Source organism: Branchiostoma belcheri, unplaced genomic scaffold (genome assembly GCF_001625305.1).
Source record: "Branchiostoma belcheri isolate BF01 breed outbred unplaced genomic scaffold, Haploidv18h27 scaffold68, whole genome shotgun sequence".
Lineage (NCBI taxonomy): Eukaryota > Metazoa > Chordata > Leptocardii > Amphioxiformes > Branchiostomatidae > Branchiostoma > Branchiostoma belcheri.
The window spans coordinates 1147376-1168986 of record NW_017804331.1 but is presented as its reverse complement, the minus strand read 5'-3'; the positions used below and the strand labels follow the sequence as shown (position 1 = coordinate 1168986).

Sequence of the window (21611 nt, the reverse complement as noted above, 5' to 3'; positions counted from 1 at the left end):
GTCTTATGCAATATGATGCTTGCATAAATATTCATTCTGATGGATAACAAAGTTTGCACAGAAATAACAATACTGTGGACCAAACCTTTCTCGTGTTTGTAATTGTATGGAATGTAAAGTAATGAAAAACAACTTTGCAAGTTTGACTGTTTTTCCCAATATTTCAGGATGGTAAGGTGTTTTGAAAGTTAGAGTTTAAGCTACTATTTTTCAAGCAGACCCAATATGTGCATGTGACTGACAAATTCTGCTTCATGGATTTATCTGTAGGTCAGAGACCTTCTGTCAAAGGATTCTAAGAATCTAACTGTGCGACAAAGTCCCAAGCAAGGTTTCTATGTAGAACATCTCAAGGTGAGTCCTTTTCTTAGATTGTGGTCCACCACTCTTCTTCAGTGTCACTAATAAACTAACAACTCGACAAACCATATATGAGCAACTGGAAAAACCGGTTGAACATGTCAAAGGTCCATTAGTGACGCTGAAGAAGACTGGTGGATGTCACTCAAAATGTCCTGATATTATCTCCGTAATTTATCCAGTTGTAGAGCTTGAGTTTCCTATGAGTATTGTTTACACGGATGTCTAACCTTCATCAACGTATCGGAAAGATTGTTAAAGTCATTATGTATCAGGAGTCAAACTTGAAGATGAAGATCAGTTCCCTTGCCTCATGGAACTTCAGTTTCAGTTTATTGAGATACCCTTTAGCCCATTATGGACTATTCTTCCAGGGTTCCAATACAAATACATGTAACATCACAATTACAGACACAATCCTACTGACATATTTACACTTAACTTACAACATATTTACACTTAACTTACAGCAAGAATCATTTAAAAACAGAGAGGATTACACGTCGCATAAAAAACCTTAACTGTTTACATGGCAATCGTTAAAAAAACCATATGAATTCTACCTTGAAGATAACTGTCTGACTTTTATGAATTGCACCACCCTGTTGGTAAAGTATTTAACATGGGAGATGGACTTTACATCTGTAGGTAGAGAATTCCAGAGTTTCACGGCCCTGTACACAACTGTTTTGTTGTTTCAGCAAACCCCAGTGCAGAACTACAAGGAGATAGAGAGATTGATGGACCAGGGCACCAAGAACAGGACCACAGCATCCACCAACATGAACGCCACCAGCAGCCGATCGCACATGGTCATCACCATCAGGTTCAAACAGGTCTGGACAATCAGGCGTAGAAAAAAAATGTTGTGTTTTCCTTAGCACGAAAGTTCATCTGTGTTGGTATATAACATTATGAAAACAGTTAAACTTTACGTAACCAACACCAAGGTTATCTGCCACGTATGACCCTCTGCTGCAATCACGTGTTTCCGACGTCACGTCCCGGAAGCTGCAGTAGAAGGGTCCATTCCGTGAACAAGGCTGACGGAGTCAGTTGAAAATTTGGGGTAAGTCCCAATTTACTTGGTGTTGGTTACGTAAAGTTTTTCATAATGTTGTGTTTCCTGTTTCCCAACCGACCCTAGAAAAACCTGCCGACCCTAGCCCTTTTTTGTGTGAACCCCTGCAAGGGACATAAATTTTTTGAGCTGATCGACCTTTTCTAGTGATGAAACATGTGAGTGATGAAACATTGTACAATCTGTGTTCCAACATTGACGAAATATAAGTTTCCTCATGCATGCTTCAATTTGATGAACTGTATTGTGTCAGTTGGACCACTAGAGATCACCAGTCTTAAAAAAAAAGAAAGAAAAAAGAACTGCCTACCTAGCGACTCTAATTTTTTCAGGACTGAAACAGGAAACAAATCAAATTGGTGTGGCCTAAGTAAAAGAAAGTAACGGTGTGTGTTGTACATCCGCGCGCGCATTGATTTTTGTCTGGCTTGGTAGCCATCCTCCGTACTCCATGGTAGCTAGCGACAGCAGGGAGCCGGCGGTAACTACGGAGGACGGCAACCAGGCTGCCGACGATCCATGGTACAGTCTTTGGAGGATGTCATCCATAAAATTAAATCTGGTGGTCTAAGGCTACACCAATTTAATTTGTTGGTTCTCGGATTTGCCGCTTCGTTTTTTTCTGATTTGCAAAAAAAAAAAATTTGATTCTGGTCCTGAATCAACTGAAAAATGCTCATGTTTTGCCCCCCAACAGTTGAGGCAAGTCCTTTTCTTCCTAGTTGTTACAGTTTTCCCATCTATCATTGCAGTGGTTTGATTAAAAGTTCAAAATTCAATGTTTACATTTTAACCCAGCCTTTTGTGTTGACTTCATGGCTCATTTTGTAGCAATAGGATGCCTAGACCTGTTTTTTTTTTTTTTCGCCCTGTCGCTTCATATTTTTTCTGAAAAAATCCGAGAACCAACAAATTAAATTGGTGTGGCCTAAGTAAAAAAAAAAACTAACATGTGTTGTGTGTTGTACTCAGGTGTTTATCAATGCGAGTGGGGAGAGCACCACCAAGAGCAGTGAGATTAACCTGGTGGACCTGGCTGGCAGCGAGCGGGCCAGCTCCACTGGAGCTACGGGGGACAGACTGAAGGAGGGGTCAGCCATCAACCAGAGTCTGTCCACACTCGGCAACGTCATCAGGTCAGTAGTGGTAGTAGTAGTAGTAGTAGTAGCAGTAGCAGTAGCAGCAGTAGTAGTGCAGTAAGCGGGGCAGCTCCACTGGAGCTACGGGGGACAGACTGAAGGAGGGGTCGGCCATCAACCAGAGTCTGTCCACCCTCGGCAACGTCATCAGGTTAGTAGGAGTAGTAGAAGTAGCAGTAGTACGTAGTTGTAGTAGTAGTAGTAGTAGTAGTTGTTGTAGTAGTAGTAGTAGTAGTAGTAGTAGTAGTAGTAGTAGTTGTAGTAGTAGTAGTAGTAGTAGTTGTAGTTGTAGTAGTAGTAGTACAGTACAGATCTCGGGATAAGCATCAAGTCCCGCGGGAGATCCCGCGGGAGTTTGCGGGATATCACGCGGGAGTTTGCGGGATCTCCCGCGGGAGTTTGCGGGATCTCCTGCGGGAGTTTGCGGGATCTCCTGCGGGATTTATCGGGATATCCCGCGGTACGAAATCCTCTCCCGCAACCCCGATCTTCGGTGTGAGACTTTAGGTTTCCGAAGGGCCGGCGCCGCTGTTACTTGAAGTTGAACCGCGTTGACTACAGATTTTTACGCAGACAGACGATGCGTGCATGTTTTAGTATGTTTTCAATGCATGCAAATAACAGTAGAGCAAATAGTATTTTTAACCAAACATTTCTTTTTTTAATATCGAAAATCTGGTGGCTTAATAAGATATAGAACGATAACAAAGTAATACAACCTTCTTGAACAGGTTTTGTGTCCGGCCTTGCGACGTGGACGGCTTTATTTTGATGTCACCCGACCCGCGCTATTTCAGATATAATTTTTAAAAAATCTAACGCATCGACGTGCCAAATCGCCACTCGAGTTCTTTATTTTTCTCCTAGATAGGGGAGGTTGACGTATGGAGTTACGGAAGAGAGATTAAACATTGTGTAAAACAAGGGGGCGAAGCATAATTCAAGGGTTCTTTACGCCTCAAACTTTGATACATTTCGTGCGCCACGCAGTGTTCAGGGCCTGCATGGGGGTTAGTGATTACGAATTACGCAAAATTTTCGCTATAAAGTTAAAGTTTCAGAGCTGATTACGACTTTACGCTTTGCGGCTAATGTACTGATTACGAATTACGTTGATTTTAGGGAAGGTTGCCTACGGTTTACGAAGACAATGAATTAAAAAACGCCTGATTACGCCTTACGAAAAAGGGCATGCAGACCCCCAGTGTTGGGCCGGGCGTTCCCACGCCGCGTCGCCATAGAAACCGCACGTCGCCAGCAGCGGCGCTGGCAGACCGTCCCCGGCGCCGACAGACCACGTGGCGTTCTGGCGCGCCAATCACACGCCCGCAGGACGGGACCCGCCCACCAGCTGGGCCGCGAATTCAAAGAGTTGAGTCAGATGCGCGCCCCAAAGCTTTAAAGAACACCGCCTGCGATTGTTATACGTACGTCGGATTGTAGCTTCTTTTTCCGCCCTGCACGGCCGGCATGCGGCATTGTAATTTTCTTATATCCCAATTTCATCCCAAAACAACGTTTTTCACATGTGAGGAGGCTAGTTCCACGGAGTGTACCGAGTGAATTTCAAGTTTTATGGTCTGAGAACGAATTAATTTGCGTCAAATTTTGCATAAACACGTTTAGTTTGGGTTCTCCCGTGTTTATTTATTTTTCGGGTTCTCCCGTGTCTTGGACGTGCGCTAAGTTTATATCGTTGTTCTGTTAAAAATCGACTCCGTTTTCATCTAGTTGGCTGACCCCGTAGCTGACAGAAGTAGAATGTTTTCCTACCGAAAGAAACTTTGCCAGCCGCGTGGAAGTACTTGCTTTCAGGGTGATAGCAATCTATCGAAATTAATTATGGACATGGTCGTTGTTGATGCAAGAGTTTTTGGGGAGGGGGGAGACGCACGCCCCGGGATTTTGATGGGCAAACTTTTAATTGTCGCAATTCTTAATACTAATACGGAGACCTCTTGACGCAAGCTACCCATGAGAAGACAACAGCTACAAGATTATGAAACACAACCACAAACTACTGCCGGTACGCCTCATAATTTTTATTTCTTGGTAACAATCTTGCCGAATTTACCGGAGACGGAGGGATTACTACACGTTACATTGTATTCATTCACGGTAGTTTCTTAAAGTTAAAGTTTGCGCTGAACAATAGCTTTGAAAAAAAAGTAGCAGTTTTATAATAACTATGACCGCGTGAGACACATTATTTTCCTACATTCCTATAGGCCTATGCTTCAACACCATCAAAATTGTAGCAAAATTGTAGCAAAGTTGACTGGCGTCAGACTCCATCGGCCCGGCACAGATCGCCCGGCAGGACGTAAAAATAAACATTTGACACGCCGCCATCGCCGTTCCGAGCCGCGGCAGACTTCGGGGTCTCGCACCAAGTTTTTTCGCTACGCGGTACGCGGGACACGACAGGCCTCCCGAAAGAATACCGCGGGATATCCCGCAATCTCCCGCGTGATATCCCGCAAACTCCCGCGGGATATCCCGCAGTCTCCCGCGTGATATCCCGCAAACTCCCGCGGGATATCCCGCAAAATCCCGAATCCCGATGATGCTTATCCCGCGATCTGTACTGTAGTAGTAGTAGTAGTAGTAGTAGTAGTAGTTGTAGTTGTAGTAGTAGGAGTAGTAGCAATAGTAGTAGTAGGAGTAGTAGTAGTTAGTAGTAGTAGTAGAGTGGTAGTAGCCAGCTCCACTGGAGCTACGGGGGACAGACTGAAGGAGGGGTCAGCCATCAACCAGAGTCTGTCCACCCTCGGCAATGTCATCAGGTTAGTAGTAGGAGTAGTAGTAGTAGTTAGTAGGAGTAGTAGTTGTAGTAGTGGTAGTAGTAGCAGTGGTAGCAGCAGTAGTAGCAGTAGCAGTAGTAGTAGCAGCAGCAGCAGTAGTAGTAGTAGTAGTAGTAGTAGTAGTAGTTAGTAGTTGGTAGTTTAGTAGTAGTAGTAGTTAGTAGGAGTAGTAGCAGTAGTAGTAGTAGTAGTAGTTGTAGTAGTAGTAGTTGTAGTTGTAGTAGTAGTAGTAGTAGTAGTGGTAGTAGCAATAGTAGTAGTAGGAGTAGTAGTAGTTAGTAGGAGGAGTAGTAGTAGTAGTAGTAGTAGTAGTTGTAGTAGTAGTAGTTGTAGTTGTAGTAGTAGTAGTAGTGGTAGTAGCAATAGTAGTAGTAGGAGTAGTAGTAGTTAGTAGGAGTAGTAGTAGTAGTAGTAGTAGTAGTAGTTGTAGTAGCAGTGAGATTAACCTGGTGTAACAAATCGTTTGGTATGATTTAGCCAGCTGCCGCCGCGCCGTGTGCCTGCGAAGCAAATTTTACATGCAGGACATGTCACACTGTGTATTCCGGTAGATATGGTTTCATCAGGACATACGAATAGGCAAAGATTGGTACTTGTATCTCTAACTTATTTTCCTGTTTCTGTCCTGTATTTTCAGTGCCTTGGCAGATAACTCTAGTGGGAAGAAGAAGGTGATGGTGCCGTACAGAAACTCAGTATTAACCAAGCTGCTACAGAACGCCCTGGGAGGCAACAGTAAGACTATCATGGTGGGTACAACTTCAACACTGTTACAGTTCATCATCATCATCTTCGATACTGCTCATCCCTCTAAGATTAGTGACTGTGTGCAAACAAAGGGTAGGGTAGGGGTGGACGTAGACAAGTGCAAGAACAGGACAAGTGAAGTCAATAGTATTACACATATTTACATAATATTATGTACAAGGACAGAGAGGCAGCGAAGCCCGTCCCAGCTCTGCTTTGAACTGGGAGATGGACTTCGCCTCCGTTTGTTTAAGTTTAAGCTTATTTATTTCACCAGGATATATCTCAATCCTGTAGATCAGTTTTTCAAATAGTCCTGGGCACACACATTTAAAAATACAGTAATGAAAACTACAACACAATAATGTACAAATAATGTTACAAGTACACGTCATACAGACTTATAGACCCAAGTGATCACAGTATATGAACTTAGTCCATTAAGTTTCCAGTTCCAGTCCTACAGTCTGCGGTCCTCTACAGTCTGTTTTTAAATGCTGACGTTAATGTTAGTTGCCGCTGATCGGTGATTGTTGCAGTATGACATTTTTTATAAAGTCTCCATACTTTGTTAGAGCTGATTATAAAATAGCCTGAAACTGTGTGACAGACATGTGTAAAACTTTGAAAATCTGTGAAACTAACTGGACCAAACGTTATTGATGACATACAAGATAGCCTGTCCTTTATGTCATACATACATGTAGGAATATGATATACATAGTATCCTGAAGTTTTGTGGTGAATTTTGTTTTTCACTCCATTTGCAGATTGCTGCTCTTAGTCCTGCAGATATCAACTATGAAGAGACACTGTCAACACTTAGATATGCTGATAGGTAAGCACAACAAATGTAATATCATAACTGTCATAATGGAATAAATTTCTTACTTATTATAAATTTCTAACCCATCCAGGGCTATTTATTTCAGACCAATTGGAGGCCAAACATTTTGCTGGGGAGTTGTCTTTTTAGTACATACATCTGCCAAAGTATAGAGAAAACAACCTGATAAAAACTTTGATGAAGGTTAGGCACGCAGGTAATGAGATACACATCAAAAGTAAATTGTCAAGCAACTGAATAGATTTTATCAGACATTTCAAGTACATGTAGTACTTTTTGTCAGTGACTACAGGGATCTGTAGTTTTTTAAATTTTTTTATTCCAGCATGTAATCACAAGACGTGGTGAAAGAACACTCAAGTTATATCAACTTATATTAATGCCGCCACCAACACAGGGGGCAATACTATACTCATCTTCACCTGAGCGAAGTGAGAAAAGTCGTGTAAAGTGCCTTTCCCAAGAGCACAAGATTGGTGGCATGTCAGGACTCAAACCCGGGACCTCTTGGTTCCGAGTCGCGCACTCTGCCGCTACGCCACACGACCCCACGTAGTTCAACAGATATTTATCCCAAACTATGAACAGTGAAGAAAGGCAAGACATTGTGGACATTTCGATTAACTTAATATGATACAGAGGAAGCCGTTTATATGCACCACTCATGTGTCAGACCATGCAATTATCCAGGCGGTGCAACAAGCCGGAGGTCGGCCCAGCCGGACTGCACCACCGCAGACAGGGGTCAAGAAGTGGTATCGGAAGTCAGAACCATAATTTGATCGACACAAAAAAACAAACTACATGTATTTTCTTTCTGTATTTGTAGAGCGAAGAAGATCAAGAATAATGCCGTAGTGAACGAGAGCCCGACGGACAGACTGATCCGGGAACTGAAGGAGGAAAACGCTCGGCTCATGGCCAAACTGCAGGGACAGGACAGAGGGGGGAAGGGCAGGGACGAAGGTTGGTAACTTTATCTGTATCTGTGTACCTGCTCTTCGGCATATCACACCAGCTTCTGTATAGCCGGTATAACCGCCCATCAGCGTAACACACCAGCTTCTGTATGGTATAGCCAGTAATGCAGGCACACAGCGAGGCGGCAGCTAGCTATATCACACCAAAATTGTTACACTCGATCTTTGCACATTTAATTGCAGGAGTCGTTTAAAGCTTGCCAGTGATGATGCCCCAACTGTGTTTGGTGGCAGTGAGTTCCACTCTACGATAGTTCTTGGAAAATACAAGTTTCGGTCAGTAACTGTTTATCAAGAAGTAACAGCACAGTCCATGTAATTGCAGCTGACGGTTGTGTTTGTTTATTTATTACAGAACTGGAGAGAATGTTGCAGGAAAACGTTAGGCAGATGGCAGATATACAGATGACATGGGAAAAGAAGCTGGAAGAAGCAAGGTAACCTGTTAATGTGGATCCATATCTACATAGATATCAGTCGTGATAGCTGTGAAATGCACGTTACTTGCCACTTTCAAGTTGAAAAAACTAGGCTTGACTCTGAAATCTACAATGTATTCTGCTATACCTAACCCTATTGTTGATTGCCCCCTGAATTTCATATATTTAACAATTGTCTAGTTAAATGCTATACATCATTCATCCTCTTCATCCCTTGCACAAACTCCTAGGTACGAAATATGATACAGCCTGAATGTTCAACAATTTATTTTTTCCCTGTCACTATAGGAGAGAATGGGAGCAGTCACAAGCTCAAGTGTCGAAGGTACGGCATTGTCAGCCAACGAGTACTGTTGTTTTTATTTCTGTCATCTATCTCTCTCTCTCTCTCTCTCTATCCGGTTTAACATCCCCGTGTTCTGAGGGTTAGACGTGCTTGCACACTGATGCTGGGGCTTGATGGTAGCTGGCCATTTGCCTCTGTCCTGTGGTTCTTGTGCACAGCAAATGTCACTGACTGTAATTCTTCCTAATAAAACTACAAGCATGTTGTGCTCTTTAACGACACGGCCCAAGAATGACAGATCTGGGTATGATCTTAATGCAGTCTAATGTGTTTCCTGGGGGCGATGTGTTTGAATCCAGGGGCTTTCTGGCTATGATCGTCCCGGCAACATGTGCGTCACTAATCCCCCGTCTAGGCCTAGGAAAAAAAATGTTGGGTTTCCAGTTTCCCCAGAAACCCGACCATAAAAAACTGCCAACCCTAGACTTTTTTGAGTGGATCCCTGCAAGGGACATGAATTTTTCAAGCTGATCAAAGCCTTTTCTAGCTCCATGATCTGACACCTGAGTGATGAAACCTTGTACAATCGGTTTTCCAATATTGACATTGAAAATATAAATGTCCTGATGCAAGTTTCACTTTGTTAACTGTATCGCATATTGGATTACTAGAGATGCCCAAACTAAATCTAAAACAAAAAGGAAGAAAAAAATTAATCCCTACCTACCGATCCTAATTTTTCCAGGACTGAAACAGGAAACACACATTTTTTTTCCTATGCCTTACCACCCGCCTACTGTGAGCCTGAAGACAGGGGTTTACTGCTGCAAGTGCGATAGGAGATAGAGGATAGCTTTTATGTTTCTATCATTCTTTGGAAGAACAGTTTGTGCTGTAAAGATATTAAGATGGCCGTAATGAGTGTGTGTGTGTGTGTGTGTGTGTGTGTGTGTGTGTGTGTGTGTGAGTGTCTTTGTGTGTGTATGTGTGGTTGTGTGTGCGTGTGCGTGTGTGGGGGGGATGTGTGTGTGCCTGTGTGTCTTTGTGTGTGTGTGTGTTTGTGTGTGTTTGTGTGTGTGCGCGCGTGTGTGTGTGTGAGTGAGTGTGTGTGTGTGTGTGGTTGTGTGTGTGTGTGTGTGTGTGAGTGTCTTTGTGTGTGTGGTTGTGTATGCGTGCGTGTGGGGGGATGTGTGTGTGCGTGTGTGTCTTTGTGTGTGTGTGCGCGTGTGCGCGTGTATGCGCGGGTGTGCACATGAGTATGGAAGACAGTTTGCACTGTAAAGATAAGGTGGCTGTAACGTTTTTGTACATGTTTTTTTTTACGTCTCCCCAGGAGGACATGATGACTAAGGAGCACCCCTACCTGCAGAATGTCAACGAGGACCCCTATCTGAGTGGAGTGGTAAAGCACGCGCTGCCACCAGGTAAAACCCGCAACAATCTGTTACCAGTAGCGTGCGTAGTCTAGTAGTATTGTGCGTAGTACTGTACTAGTGTGCGTAGTACTGTAGTAGCGTGCGTAGTCCAGTGGTTAGCGATCCTGCCTCTGGACTAAGAGGTTGGGAGTTCGAATCCCGGCTGATGTCGCTCACCCGACATGCACGCTACTGTTTAGGGTCGCAGTCCTTCGGACGGGACGTTAACCGTGGTCCACTGTTCATTGTGCTTGTCGAAAAGAGCTAGGGAAATTTCCCTGGTACAATGAACCTGTAAATACTGTACATAGCATCTGTGGAAGATTAGCTCTTCAATGAGCTAAACTGGATGGAGATCACTTTTAATCAGGGCTTGAAATACCAGTGCAGGCAACATTGAAAATTACCTGCACCAGACAAATTTTACCTGCACCTCTCAGACTTTGAGAAGTATGGATCACACTATAAAAACTGCTCACACTATAAAGCCTCTGTCGGTCATTCGCCACATCCCTGTTGAACTCAGAGTTCAGGAACTGGTTACCCCCGACCAGGCGTGATGTGTCCGGACGGCAAACTCGCAACTCTCACAAGATTGACACACCATACTGTCGCACGGAGCGCTACAAAAACTCACCATTGCCCTACTTGATCGAACTTTTAAACAACGAATCTTGAATGGACACAAGTTATAAAGTTAGAGCCTTGTATTGTTAGTCTCACTATTACATCGTCATTTTATTCTTACAATGATCCCTGTTAACCGACTATTTTATGCCTACCCGTGAACCTTTTGTTGTAATTCACGACTTTTTCATTACTCGCTTAGCATTCTACAAAATAGTTAATTTCCTCATATGTATATATCGCTTACAAACTTTTTAAATATCTATAGGCTTTTTAAATTTTAATGCGTCTTATTAAGCACACTTAGACATCTTTAATGTAATTATTTATTGTATATACACTGTATGTAAACAGACCTGTCAATTCAGCCTTTAGGCTGCTATAAGGCTGTAGTATGAAATAAACTTCAAACTAATTGAGTAATTGCTCAGAAACCATTGCCACTATTTAGGTGGAAACAGTCAATGCAGCAAATAAGAATCCACGTACACTTACTTTTGTATAATAAGTACATGGACCAGTGCAGGCAGACATCAGAAGTACCTGCACAGCTCCAACTTTACCTGCACTAACCTGCATATACCCAGTACATGGACCAGTGCAGGTTAGGTGCAGGTAGACATCAGAAATACCTGCACAGCCCCAACTTTACCTGCACTAAAGGTGCATATACATGTATACACCCAGTATTTCGAGCCCTGATATTGTAAAAAAAATGGCGTAATTTACTCTGATCTGTTTACAGCTGAAAGGCTGAAGGGGCATTCCAAGTTAAGCCTGCTAATCTTCAGCCTTTATGTTTGTCTCCCAGCAACTTTACCACCATGACAGATATAGTTTTTTATGTTTTATGTTTATCCTCCTGCAGTACCCGCTTGCTTCGGGCAGGAGAGCTGTAAATTTTAGCTATAAATAATGTAGGAACATTCTGGATGGTCTCTCTATGTTTTCTGCTTTATCACCAGAGTTCATTACTTCTGTATAATATGTACTAAATGTTCCTGTATTACTATTAAAGAGATTGTTGAATTATTAATATATTTACTATATTGAATTTTAACATGTTATACAATATAGATGTTCCTGTATCAAATAGAATTTTTAATATGTTTTTTGTTTTTATATCGGTATGGCCACCATAACAGCTCTTTGACACACCAGCTTGACATGTTGTTAAATATTCTGTAGTCTGTGATGGTCATAGCATTTTGCAGCAAACTTGTGCCCATCTTGCTGCATCAGATGTACATGCAACTAACAGCTGTTTCTATCTCTCCACCCCCCTCTCCCAACAGGAAACAACTACTTGGGGAATTCAAAGTCTGAAACAGGCAACAGTATCTTCATCAGAGGACTTGGGTAAGTGCTTCATTCTGGTGAAAATATCTTTTGAAATTTGACTTGAGAGGACAATCTTTGTATTCTTACCTTGTCAGAATCACTAGAAAAGGCCACACAGACATAATTTTATAGATGACATCTGCGCGCATTGATTTTCGCCTGTTGTCAAAAAAAAAAAAAAATTTACATGGCTCCTCTAGATCTGGGCAGTCCATTGTAGCTACTGACGGAGCCGGTGGTAACTCTTGAGGACGGCACCCAGGCTGCCGAAGCTCCACGACTCAAGAACTCAGTACATAAGTACAGTGCCGATTCATAAATTGTGCCGGCTTGTCGTATACGTCGCTATGTACTATTTACATCGTAAATTCACAATACCAGATTTGTATTGCTGTGGTTTAGTAGCATTTTTTTTTTTTTTGGCAGGAATTTTTTTTATTCGCCCGCGCGCACTAGTCATCCATAAAATAAAATCGGTGTGGCCTAAAGCAAGGCAAAGCACATCACGGTATACGAATTATGTGAGCAATCGTCGGGACGTCATGGCTATATCATTATCAATGGTTTATTTGCATAAAAAACACAACAACACTGTCCCAAAAATGGCAGCCAGAGGCTGAATTGACATGGGGACATTACATAAACAGCAAACGGTTACTGTATAAAACGTCATATTAAACAATTTAAAATAGTAATAAACCATTACATTAAATGTACATAAAATATTGTCAGTAAACGTTTACAAGTGCAAATAACATTTCAGATAACAATACCGACGGACAATGGTAACACTAAAATAAGTCTTAGGTCCAAAAAATGGCCAGCAAATGTCTTAGGTCCAAAAAGTCTTAGGTCCAAAAAATGGCCAGCAAATGGTAGGCAAAAAGAAGGTAACTACAGTTGGGTGATTTGCCTACTGGTAATTTGCATAATATATCTTCATACAAATTTGCATGTACGTGATATAATCGAAGACTGGATACTACCACATGATGTAGACAAAGGAGTAAGGGTACCACAGAAAGTACCACACAGAGCACACAACAACAGAAAGGCTGGATCTACGGCCAGGGGACGTCCCAGGAAGAGGTGGATAGAGATAGCCTGGTATCCAGTCTGATCGTGGTTGGGGCCGAAAGAGCTCTGTCCCGCAGTGTGTATTTCACAAGAGATTGATTAGCCCTCCTCGTGTTGGGGGGAAACTAAATCCCCAAGCATACTGTCTCTGATTAGCGTAACCCTCCTACCGGGACGGTCTGTTGCACTGGGCGGGGGAAGCTATTAGAGCCCCCGAAGGCACAAACGAACACCCCAACACCCCCAATCACGTAAGACTGGATACCAGGCTAGGATTGAGAGTGTGAAGGACACCCTGACTACATGTGTAGGTACGGCATGCCTATAGCAACAGCCTCCAGACTAGCCGCCAGCCGCCAACTGTCCCTCCCCACGACACCCCAGACGGTAGAAGTGGAAGGATATAAGGCCACACCAATTTAATTTGTTGCTTCTCGGATTTTTTAAGAAAAAATATGAAGCGACAGGGCAAAAAAAAAACAGGCCAAGGCACCCCATGATAGCCGGAAATGTTAGAATATGAGCCATGCTGTGAACACACCAGGCTGGTTTGTAATTAGAACAATAGATTTTGAACTTTTAATGAAACAAAATTGCATTGCGTTTTCTTTCATCAAGCATTTTGCAGTTGATTTAGAACAAAAAAAATTTTTTTTTGCAAATCAGAAAAAGATGGACAGGGCGATTCCGAGAAACAACAAATTAAATTGGTGTGGCCTAAAGTAAAGTAAAGTAAGATATGGACAAAAACAGGGATCACTCATGTTGTCTCCTGCAGGATCTTGGCGTGCCACGCGGTCCTGAGTAACAGTGGAGCAGAGATGTCCATAGAACCCGTCTCGCCTGACGCCAAGGTGGTCATCAACGGACAACAGATCATGGTGAAAACACCCCTTCAACACATGGTGGGTAGTAGAATGGTTTATTTCAATTTGAAACTCAAGACATACACACTTCGCACTGACGACAGACTCGCAGGCCAACCATACTGGATGCCTGAATTGCTCTGTGGTCACACAAAATATCATTGAAATATGGGTATTATTGTTAAAACATTATTGCATACTATAACATATTGTTAAAATGTATATAATCATGAAATATTCCTCTGCTTTAGTAAATGGTTTGACAGTCAATATGCATGTTTCAAAACGTTACATTATGCAGTAAAGACAGTTCGGTGAGAAGCTGTTGTACATGAAACAGCATTAGCAACAGAGTGCTTATCGATGAACATTGTTACGAACAGTGTTTTTCATTGGTCCAGATTGATGTTATTTGAAGTTTCCACCAATCAGAAACATGGTTTGTCCTGAATGTTCATTGGTCCATTTGTGACAGCGCTTTTCATTGGTCCTGGTGGGTCATGAACACTGTCACAGTGTTTTTCATTGGTTCAGCTTGATTTCATTTGAAATTTCCACCAATCAGAACATGGTTGAAAACTATCAGATGTTTCAAGTAGCATGTTTCACTACTTTTCGTCATTGACTGTACTCCTGATGAACAGTCAGTTGCTGACGAAAAGAAAAAAAAGTAGTGGCTGCTTATTGACAGTTTCAAGACCTATCCAGTTGCTTGTCAGTTAGTGATGCATACCGGTTCACTGGACTTGGATCCGGACTTGTAAGAATGTTTAGGTTCAAGTCCAAAAAGTCCGGACTTATTGCCATAATAGACCATTTCACATACCCCTTTTCTTTCCAAACCACCTAAAACCTTCCGTAGATTGTAAAGTGAAGTATATTGCAAAATGAAGAAAACATTGCCATCGGGCATCGTCAAGTACCGGCCTCCATGTTATGTGGCCAAAGTTTCACCCAGACAACATTGCAAGGTTGCCAACATGCAATTTTGTATATGCCATGGGTTTAGGTCAGGACTTACAAGTCCGTACCTGAACCTAAACCTCTGGACTTGAATCCAGACCTGAACCTAAAATTGGGTTTAGGTATGCATCTCTAATGTCAGTCCATTTTTAGGTCTTTAAGAAACTCTGGTGGAATCAGGGTCCCCAAAGAAAGCACTGATTAACAGACTGTACAACCTGTCCATTGACAATTTCCTTCTGTTTCTCATTACCTGAATGTCTAACCCTTGTTGTTATATCAAACAAAGTAGAAGATGAAGTCCACTTTGTCGTTGATTGTAATTTATATAGTAAGGCCACACCAATTTAATTTGTTGGTTCTCGGATTCGCCTCTTCTTTTTTTCTGATTTGCAAAAAAAAAAAAAAATTTGATTCTGGTCCTGAATCAACTGAAAAATGCTCATGTTTTGCCCCCAACAGTTGAGGAAAGTCCTTTTCTTCCTAGTTGTTACAGTTTTCCCATCTATCATTGCAGTGGTTTGATTAAAAGTTCAAAATTCAATGTTTAAATTTTAACCCAGCCTTTTGTGTTGACTTCATGGCTCATTTTGTAGCATTTAAGCCTATAATAGGATGCCTAGACCTGTTTTTATTTTTATTTTTTTTCGCCCTGTCGCTTCATATTTTTTCTGAAAAAATCCGAGAACCAACAAATTAAATTGGTGTGGCCTAATGATAGAAATGATCTTTTTAGATATATTACAAGTACGTTTCCATACTTCCAATACTAGACTAATATTGAAAAAATTCATCTTTCTTATGCGCTTTGATCATCCTGTATTGAACAAACCCATTTCAAATGATATTTTTGACATCACTAAGAAACAAGAAGAAGCTGAACCTTTGTATTATTGTTACAGTTTTATTTGTACTACAAACATGTATATTACCCTTTCATCTGTTCACCTGTACTTAGCCCGATAGGGCATGAATGTACAATGAACGTTATTACATGTATTTTATTTATTATTTATTCTATTATAATGTTCTCCCCAGGACCGTTTGATGCTGGGTTCGAACTGCCTGTTCCTGTACGTGGGGTACCCGGCGGACAGAGCCAGCCAGGGGGACACGAAGGAGTACAGCTACGACTTCTTCCAGCAGGAACTCGCTCAGAGCCAGGTGTGTTTTTGGCCATTCACCAATTTCACACTTCCCATAATGCCTAGTAAAGATCACGGATATGACGTATGACTAACCCCCTCCCCCTTCCTCGATGTAATATTTCCAACAACTTCTATCTACAAACTGGTGAACTATATTGAATTATTTATCTAGTATAAAGCGCATGTCATAATTGCATTTTTGTTGGAATCAGAGAAAATGACGTACCTTCTATCGTTCTACCTTCTACCGAAGACTCTCCTACTGGCACTGTCACATCACTTCTTACATCATATCCCATCCATATCCGTGATCTTTACTAGGCATTGCGGGAAGTGTGAAATTGGTGAATGAAAGTTCCCAAAATTTTGCTCTTGTATTGGGTCTAAAACACACAATTCATGTTCGTGTTCGTGACTGTGGCTGTTCCACAGGGAACAACAACCCTGTATTATTTGGTCTGAAACCCTGTATTATGTCTAAAACTCTGCGCACAAACGCAATCTGTAATTGCTTGGATATCGATAAATCTTGACTCTTCTGTACATAACAACTTCAGACTACCCAAACCTAAGACGAACAGTAAGAAACGCTCATTCCTGTATCGTGCAATATTGCTGTGGAAGTTAGAACAATCTACCATATCATGTTAAAACACTGAGTAACCAACTCAGGTTCAAAAAAGCTATCGTAAACAGTGTTACATGAACCTCTACCTCTAGTTTTTAATTTGTAAATATCAATTCGCGTGTTTCTTGTTGATGTTCTCATGTATTCATGATCATGTCTTTTCAAATGTATTCACTGTTCTTTCACTGTAATTTCCATGTATGTGATTATGTAATTTTAATGTTTGAGCCTTGGAAGACTAGCCCTGTAGGGCTAAAAGGCTTCGAAATAAATGAAATAAATGAATGACTCTGTCTATCCCACAGGGCATGACGGACCTGCTGGGCACCCCACGGCTGGGGGAAGGGGCGAATGAGGCGATGGACAAACTGGTGTTCCAGGACTTTGTGCAGCTGATGCCCAAGGTGGACGAGGTCAACGCCATGAGCAAGGACATGAACAAGGTGAGGACATGTTTAAAGTTAAAACTTTTGGTCCAACACACAAATTTCTCTCACCTAGAGCTTTCGACCAGTCACTCTGGTCTTCCTCAGTAGACTGACCCAGTGAAGCTTGTCACGCGGCTTCTTTGAAGTGTGATGTCAACACTGGGTCAAAGGGGGCCGACATCGTCTACCAGTTACTGAGGAAGACCAGAGTGACTGGTCGAAAGCTCTAGGTGAGAGAATTTTGTGTGTTGGACCAAAAGTTTTAACTTTAAACATGTAACTACCAACAGAGATGAACTTTCATGATAGTATAAGGTGAGGATAGTAAAATGTTTTTGTTTTTTTTCTAATCAGTGCAAAGTGAACCTGGTCTTAACATCGCTATATATCGATGATTTTCGGTTCTATATAATGTCACATCAATTCCCCTCGCTTAAGTGCACAGTCACATTCAATCCCAAAATTATCAGATGCATTATACATAATACATAATTGCAAGGTACATAGTTAATTGTCATAAATTAGAAAATCTCTAAGAGTTCAACAAGAAACTGTTTACAGCAGTCTTGAACTTAGTCATATTGGGACTGTCAGGGAAGACCGAGGCTGGTAAGGAGTTCCACAGCCTGCTAGTCCTTGGTACATATGAAGACATGTATCTGTATCTGTATAGCCAGTATAACCGCCTTTCGGCGTAACACACCAGCTTCGCAGGCACGCGGTGCGGCGGTAGCTGGCTATATTACACCGATCGACTTGTTACACCTAACCCTTGAACTTCTAGCTCTAGACATTGTTTAAAGCTATCTATTGACAATGCCCCTACTGAACTTGGTGACAGTGAGTTCCACTCTGCGATAGTTCTAGGAAAGAATGAATTCTTGAACACCTCAATTCTTGGTTGATAACTCTGGTACTTGAATGCATGGAATACATGTGAAGCTGAGTGTTGGATTTTGGCACTTAAACAAGGTATGGGTGCCCACTTGTGGTTGAGCGAGTTACTCGCGTTCCAGATGTTGAACTCTATTCCAACACAAGGGTTACACAGAGATCAAATTTTCAAAGACTTTCATCTGGATAGATAATGACTAATCACTTCACTAATGACTAGGAACAGCTTACAGTACTATGGACCTTATCTCTGGAACTCACTCCCCCTACAACAACGACAGCAGCCTAGTCTCAGAACTTTTAAACAGTTTTTATCGAATTGTATTTAAGATTAGTTTTATCTATGTGCTATCTTTAGACTTTGTATGTATTGTGAATCTGTTTAACTGTTAGGTGTTTGTCTGTGCTTTTGTACCAGGATTTCCTGAAAAACAGGCCAGAGTGGCCTGAGTATGATACCTGGTTGAACAAATAAAGTTGAAAGTTGACTTCCGAACGTAAACTTGTGAGAGGTACGGTTACAGGCAAATAACCTAATTGTTCGGAAGTGATGGGTCATTAATTATGCTGATGAAGGCGACAGTGATTGTTGAAAATTTGATCTCTGTGTAACCCTTGTGTTTGAATAAAGTTCAACATTTTACTATGATTACGACCAACACAGATGAACTTTCATGACAACAAGGTGTGGACTTTCTACTGCTATTTAACCTGCAGTGCCTACAAGATGTGACAGAGGGCACTTCTGTAACAGTAGAGTGAGGGACTGACCTACATGTAATGTGTTGTGTAGAGAGGATTTGTGGTGTTGTACCAGAGTTTACAAAAACTTACAGACTAGTGTTCAACTCATTGGGAAAAGAACTGACCAAACTCATATCGAGCCATTATGACTTTGGTCCTTTTACAATTTAACGGTTTTTAAAACGTGTCTTTATCAAATCGCCAACCAGAAACATTTATTTGATGGTTATATCTTTATGTTGACTCTTATGAAATAGTTTTTATATGTACAAATGTATATCACGTATTTAAGAGTTGACATGTCAGACAATGATCACACTGTATGTTACTTTCCCTTCTAGGCCATGACATTTCAGCCAATCATCAAGAATCTGGCTTCCCACGATTCACTTGGCAACAACAAGGAGATGGAAGTGGAGGTGCTGGTCACCAACACACTAACCAACCAGGTATGGTCATTAACTCGTTAACTAACCAGGCATGGTCATTAACTAACCATTAACTAACAAGGTATGTTTATTAACTCATAAACTAACAAGGTACGTTTATTAACTCATTAACTAACCAGGTATGGTCATTAACTAACCATTAACTAACTAGGTATGGTCATTAGCTAACCATTAACTAACCAGATATGGTCATTAACTAACCATTAACTAACAAGGTATGTTCATTAACTAACCATTAACTAACCAGGTGTGGTCATTAACTAACCATTAACTAACTAGGTATGGTCATTAACTAACCATTAACTAACTAGGTATGTTCATTAACTAACGATTAACTAACACGGTATGGTCATTAACTAACCATTAACTAACTAGGTATGTTCATTAACTAACCATTAACTAACCAGGTGTGGTCATTAGCTAACCATTAACTAACTAGGTATGGTCATTAACTAACCATTAACTAACTAGGTATGTTCATTAACTAACGATTAACTAACACGGTATGGTCATTAACTAACCATTAACTAACTAGGTATGTTCATTAACTAACCATTAGCTAACTAGGTATGGTCATTAACTAACCATTAACTAACTAGGTATGTTCATTAACTAACCATTAACTAACAAGGTATGTTCATTAACTCATTAACTCACCAGGTATGGTCATTAACTAACCATTAACTCACCAGGTATGGTCATTAACTTATCTAACCATATATGTTCATTAACTAATGTGGGTATGACATGAATAAAATACAACACGGTGGGGTATTTACGTTTATATTGTCATCTAAGTTCCTCTTCATCCTACCAGCCGTGACGTTGATGCATGTTTGCAGGTACATGTATGGATGTGGTCCAAGGTTTGTTAGGTATGTTCACTAAGTAACCACTGCAGGTATGCATACTAAAGAACCAAGTTTATATATACACACTAACGAACCAGCTTGAATTTAGCTACAAGTATTGTATATCCTCGTCTTTATTCTACCAGCCTTTAAGCTGGTGTGTTACGCCGAAGGGCGGTTATACCGACTATACAGATACAGAAGCTGGTGTGTTACACTGAAGGGCGGTTATACCGGCTATACAGATACAGAAGCTGGTGTGTTATGTCGAAGGGCGGTTATTCCGGCTATACAGATACAGAAGCTGATGTGTTACGCTGAAGGGCGGGTATACCGGCTATACCGATACAGATACAGATACAGCCATGACGTTGATGCTTGTTTGTTGCACAGGTCTGGATGTGGTCCAAGGCCAAGTTCATCAACAGGAAGTTCCTGATCGAGGAGCTTTACCAGCAGTACATGGAGGAGGGCAAACTGGACGTGGAACAGGTCAGGCTCCTTCAATGTCATAACTTTTCATTATGTTTACTGCAGTGTTCTCGCCAGGCCTTTTTAGCATAGGGGCCCCCTATGCTATGATTTTAACCCCTATGCTATAATTTTGACCCCTATGCTAAGTTTCAACCAGCATAGGGGTGTTTTGGGAGGAAGAACCTTCAAAAAATGAAAATATAACTTTAGAATGAAGCTATAGCAAAGGGAAAACCTAAACTTCACAAAATCTGTTCCACATTTAACAAGAAATAGTGTCTCGGGATTAATTGAGTTTCAAAATTTTTTGGCTCAATGCATGATTTGTGCCACGAAAGTTGCTCTTCTGTACCTGACCCCTATGCTATGAAAAAATCCTGGCTAGAACACTGTACTGCATTTCACTTCATGTTGCCTGCCTGCCTGTCTAAGTGCTCAGGCCTGGCCCCTTGTTCCCCCTCGTTTGGTTTCTCCAGTCAGCTCTGTCCAAGGTCAGAGTCTCAGTTTCCCTTAGGGTGGGCCCTGTGTCTGTTTGTATCTGGTCTTTCCACCTCTTGGGTGGTCTTCCCGGGGTCTGTTTTTTTTCACGTTATGGTAGCAAAAGTTCGGGGTCTGAGAAAAATGGAAAATGAAGGTTTTCACAGAACTATTTGTTCACGGTGGCGGCAGGTGCAGAAAAAAAGAAGTCAGTTAATTATTCATGGTAATGATTAGTTCGTGGTACAGAAGTGACCATGAAAAACGAGAACATAAAAGTATCGTGAAAAATCAGGAATTACAGTACCCTCGCAGAAGGAAAACATATTGTTTTTGCTTCGTTTGGTCTTCCTCGTTCCAAACAAATCAGGTCAATGACCTGAACAAGATGGCTGTTACCGTGGTAACTAGTGCTGTAGCAGACACCCTGTGATGTTGGACCACATTATGTATAGCAAGTGGCAGGACAGTTGGAGGGATGGTCTCCATCTATGTGAATGTGTTTGAGTAAGAATAAACAGTAGTTTGTTGGGCTAGACCCATGT

General features: G+C 41.5%; 1 protein-coding gene across 1 annotated transcript in view; it reads left to right on the top strand.

Moving 5' to 3' along the window:
- The window catches only part of LOC109484062 (kinesin-like protein KIF28P), an 83239-nt gene that overhangs the window by 27952 nt on the left and 33676 nt on the right, over positions 1-21611 (top strand). Inside the window, exons 5-19 of the mRNA XM_019787263.1 lie at positions 271-354; positions 1062-1196; positions 2414-2577; positions 6022-6133; positions 6902-6969; positions 7808-7944; positions 8314-8395; positions 8687-8723; positions 10018-10108; positions 12022-12085; positions 13923-14049; positions 16012-16137; positions 17055-17192; positions 19157-19264; positions 20509-20607. Coding sequence (XP_019642822.1) covers positions 271-354; positions 1062-1196; positions 2414-2577; positions 6022-6133; positions 6902-6969; positions 7808-7944; positions 8314-8395; positions 8687-8723; positions 10018-10108; positions 12022-12085; positions 13923-14049; positions 16012-16137; positions 17055-17192; positions 19157-19264; positions 20509-20607 — 1572 coding nt within the window. The remainder of the gene's footprint in view (positions 1-270; positions 355-1061; positions 1197-2413; positions 2578-6021; positions 6134-6901; positions 6970-7807; positions 7945-8313; positions 8396-8686; positions 8724-10017; positions 10109-12021; positions 12086-13922; positions 14050-16011; positions 16138-17054; positions 17193-19156; positions 19265-20508; positions 20608-21611) is intronic.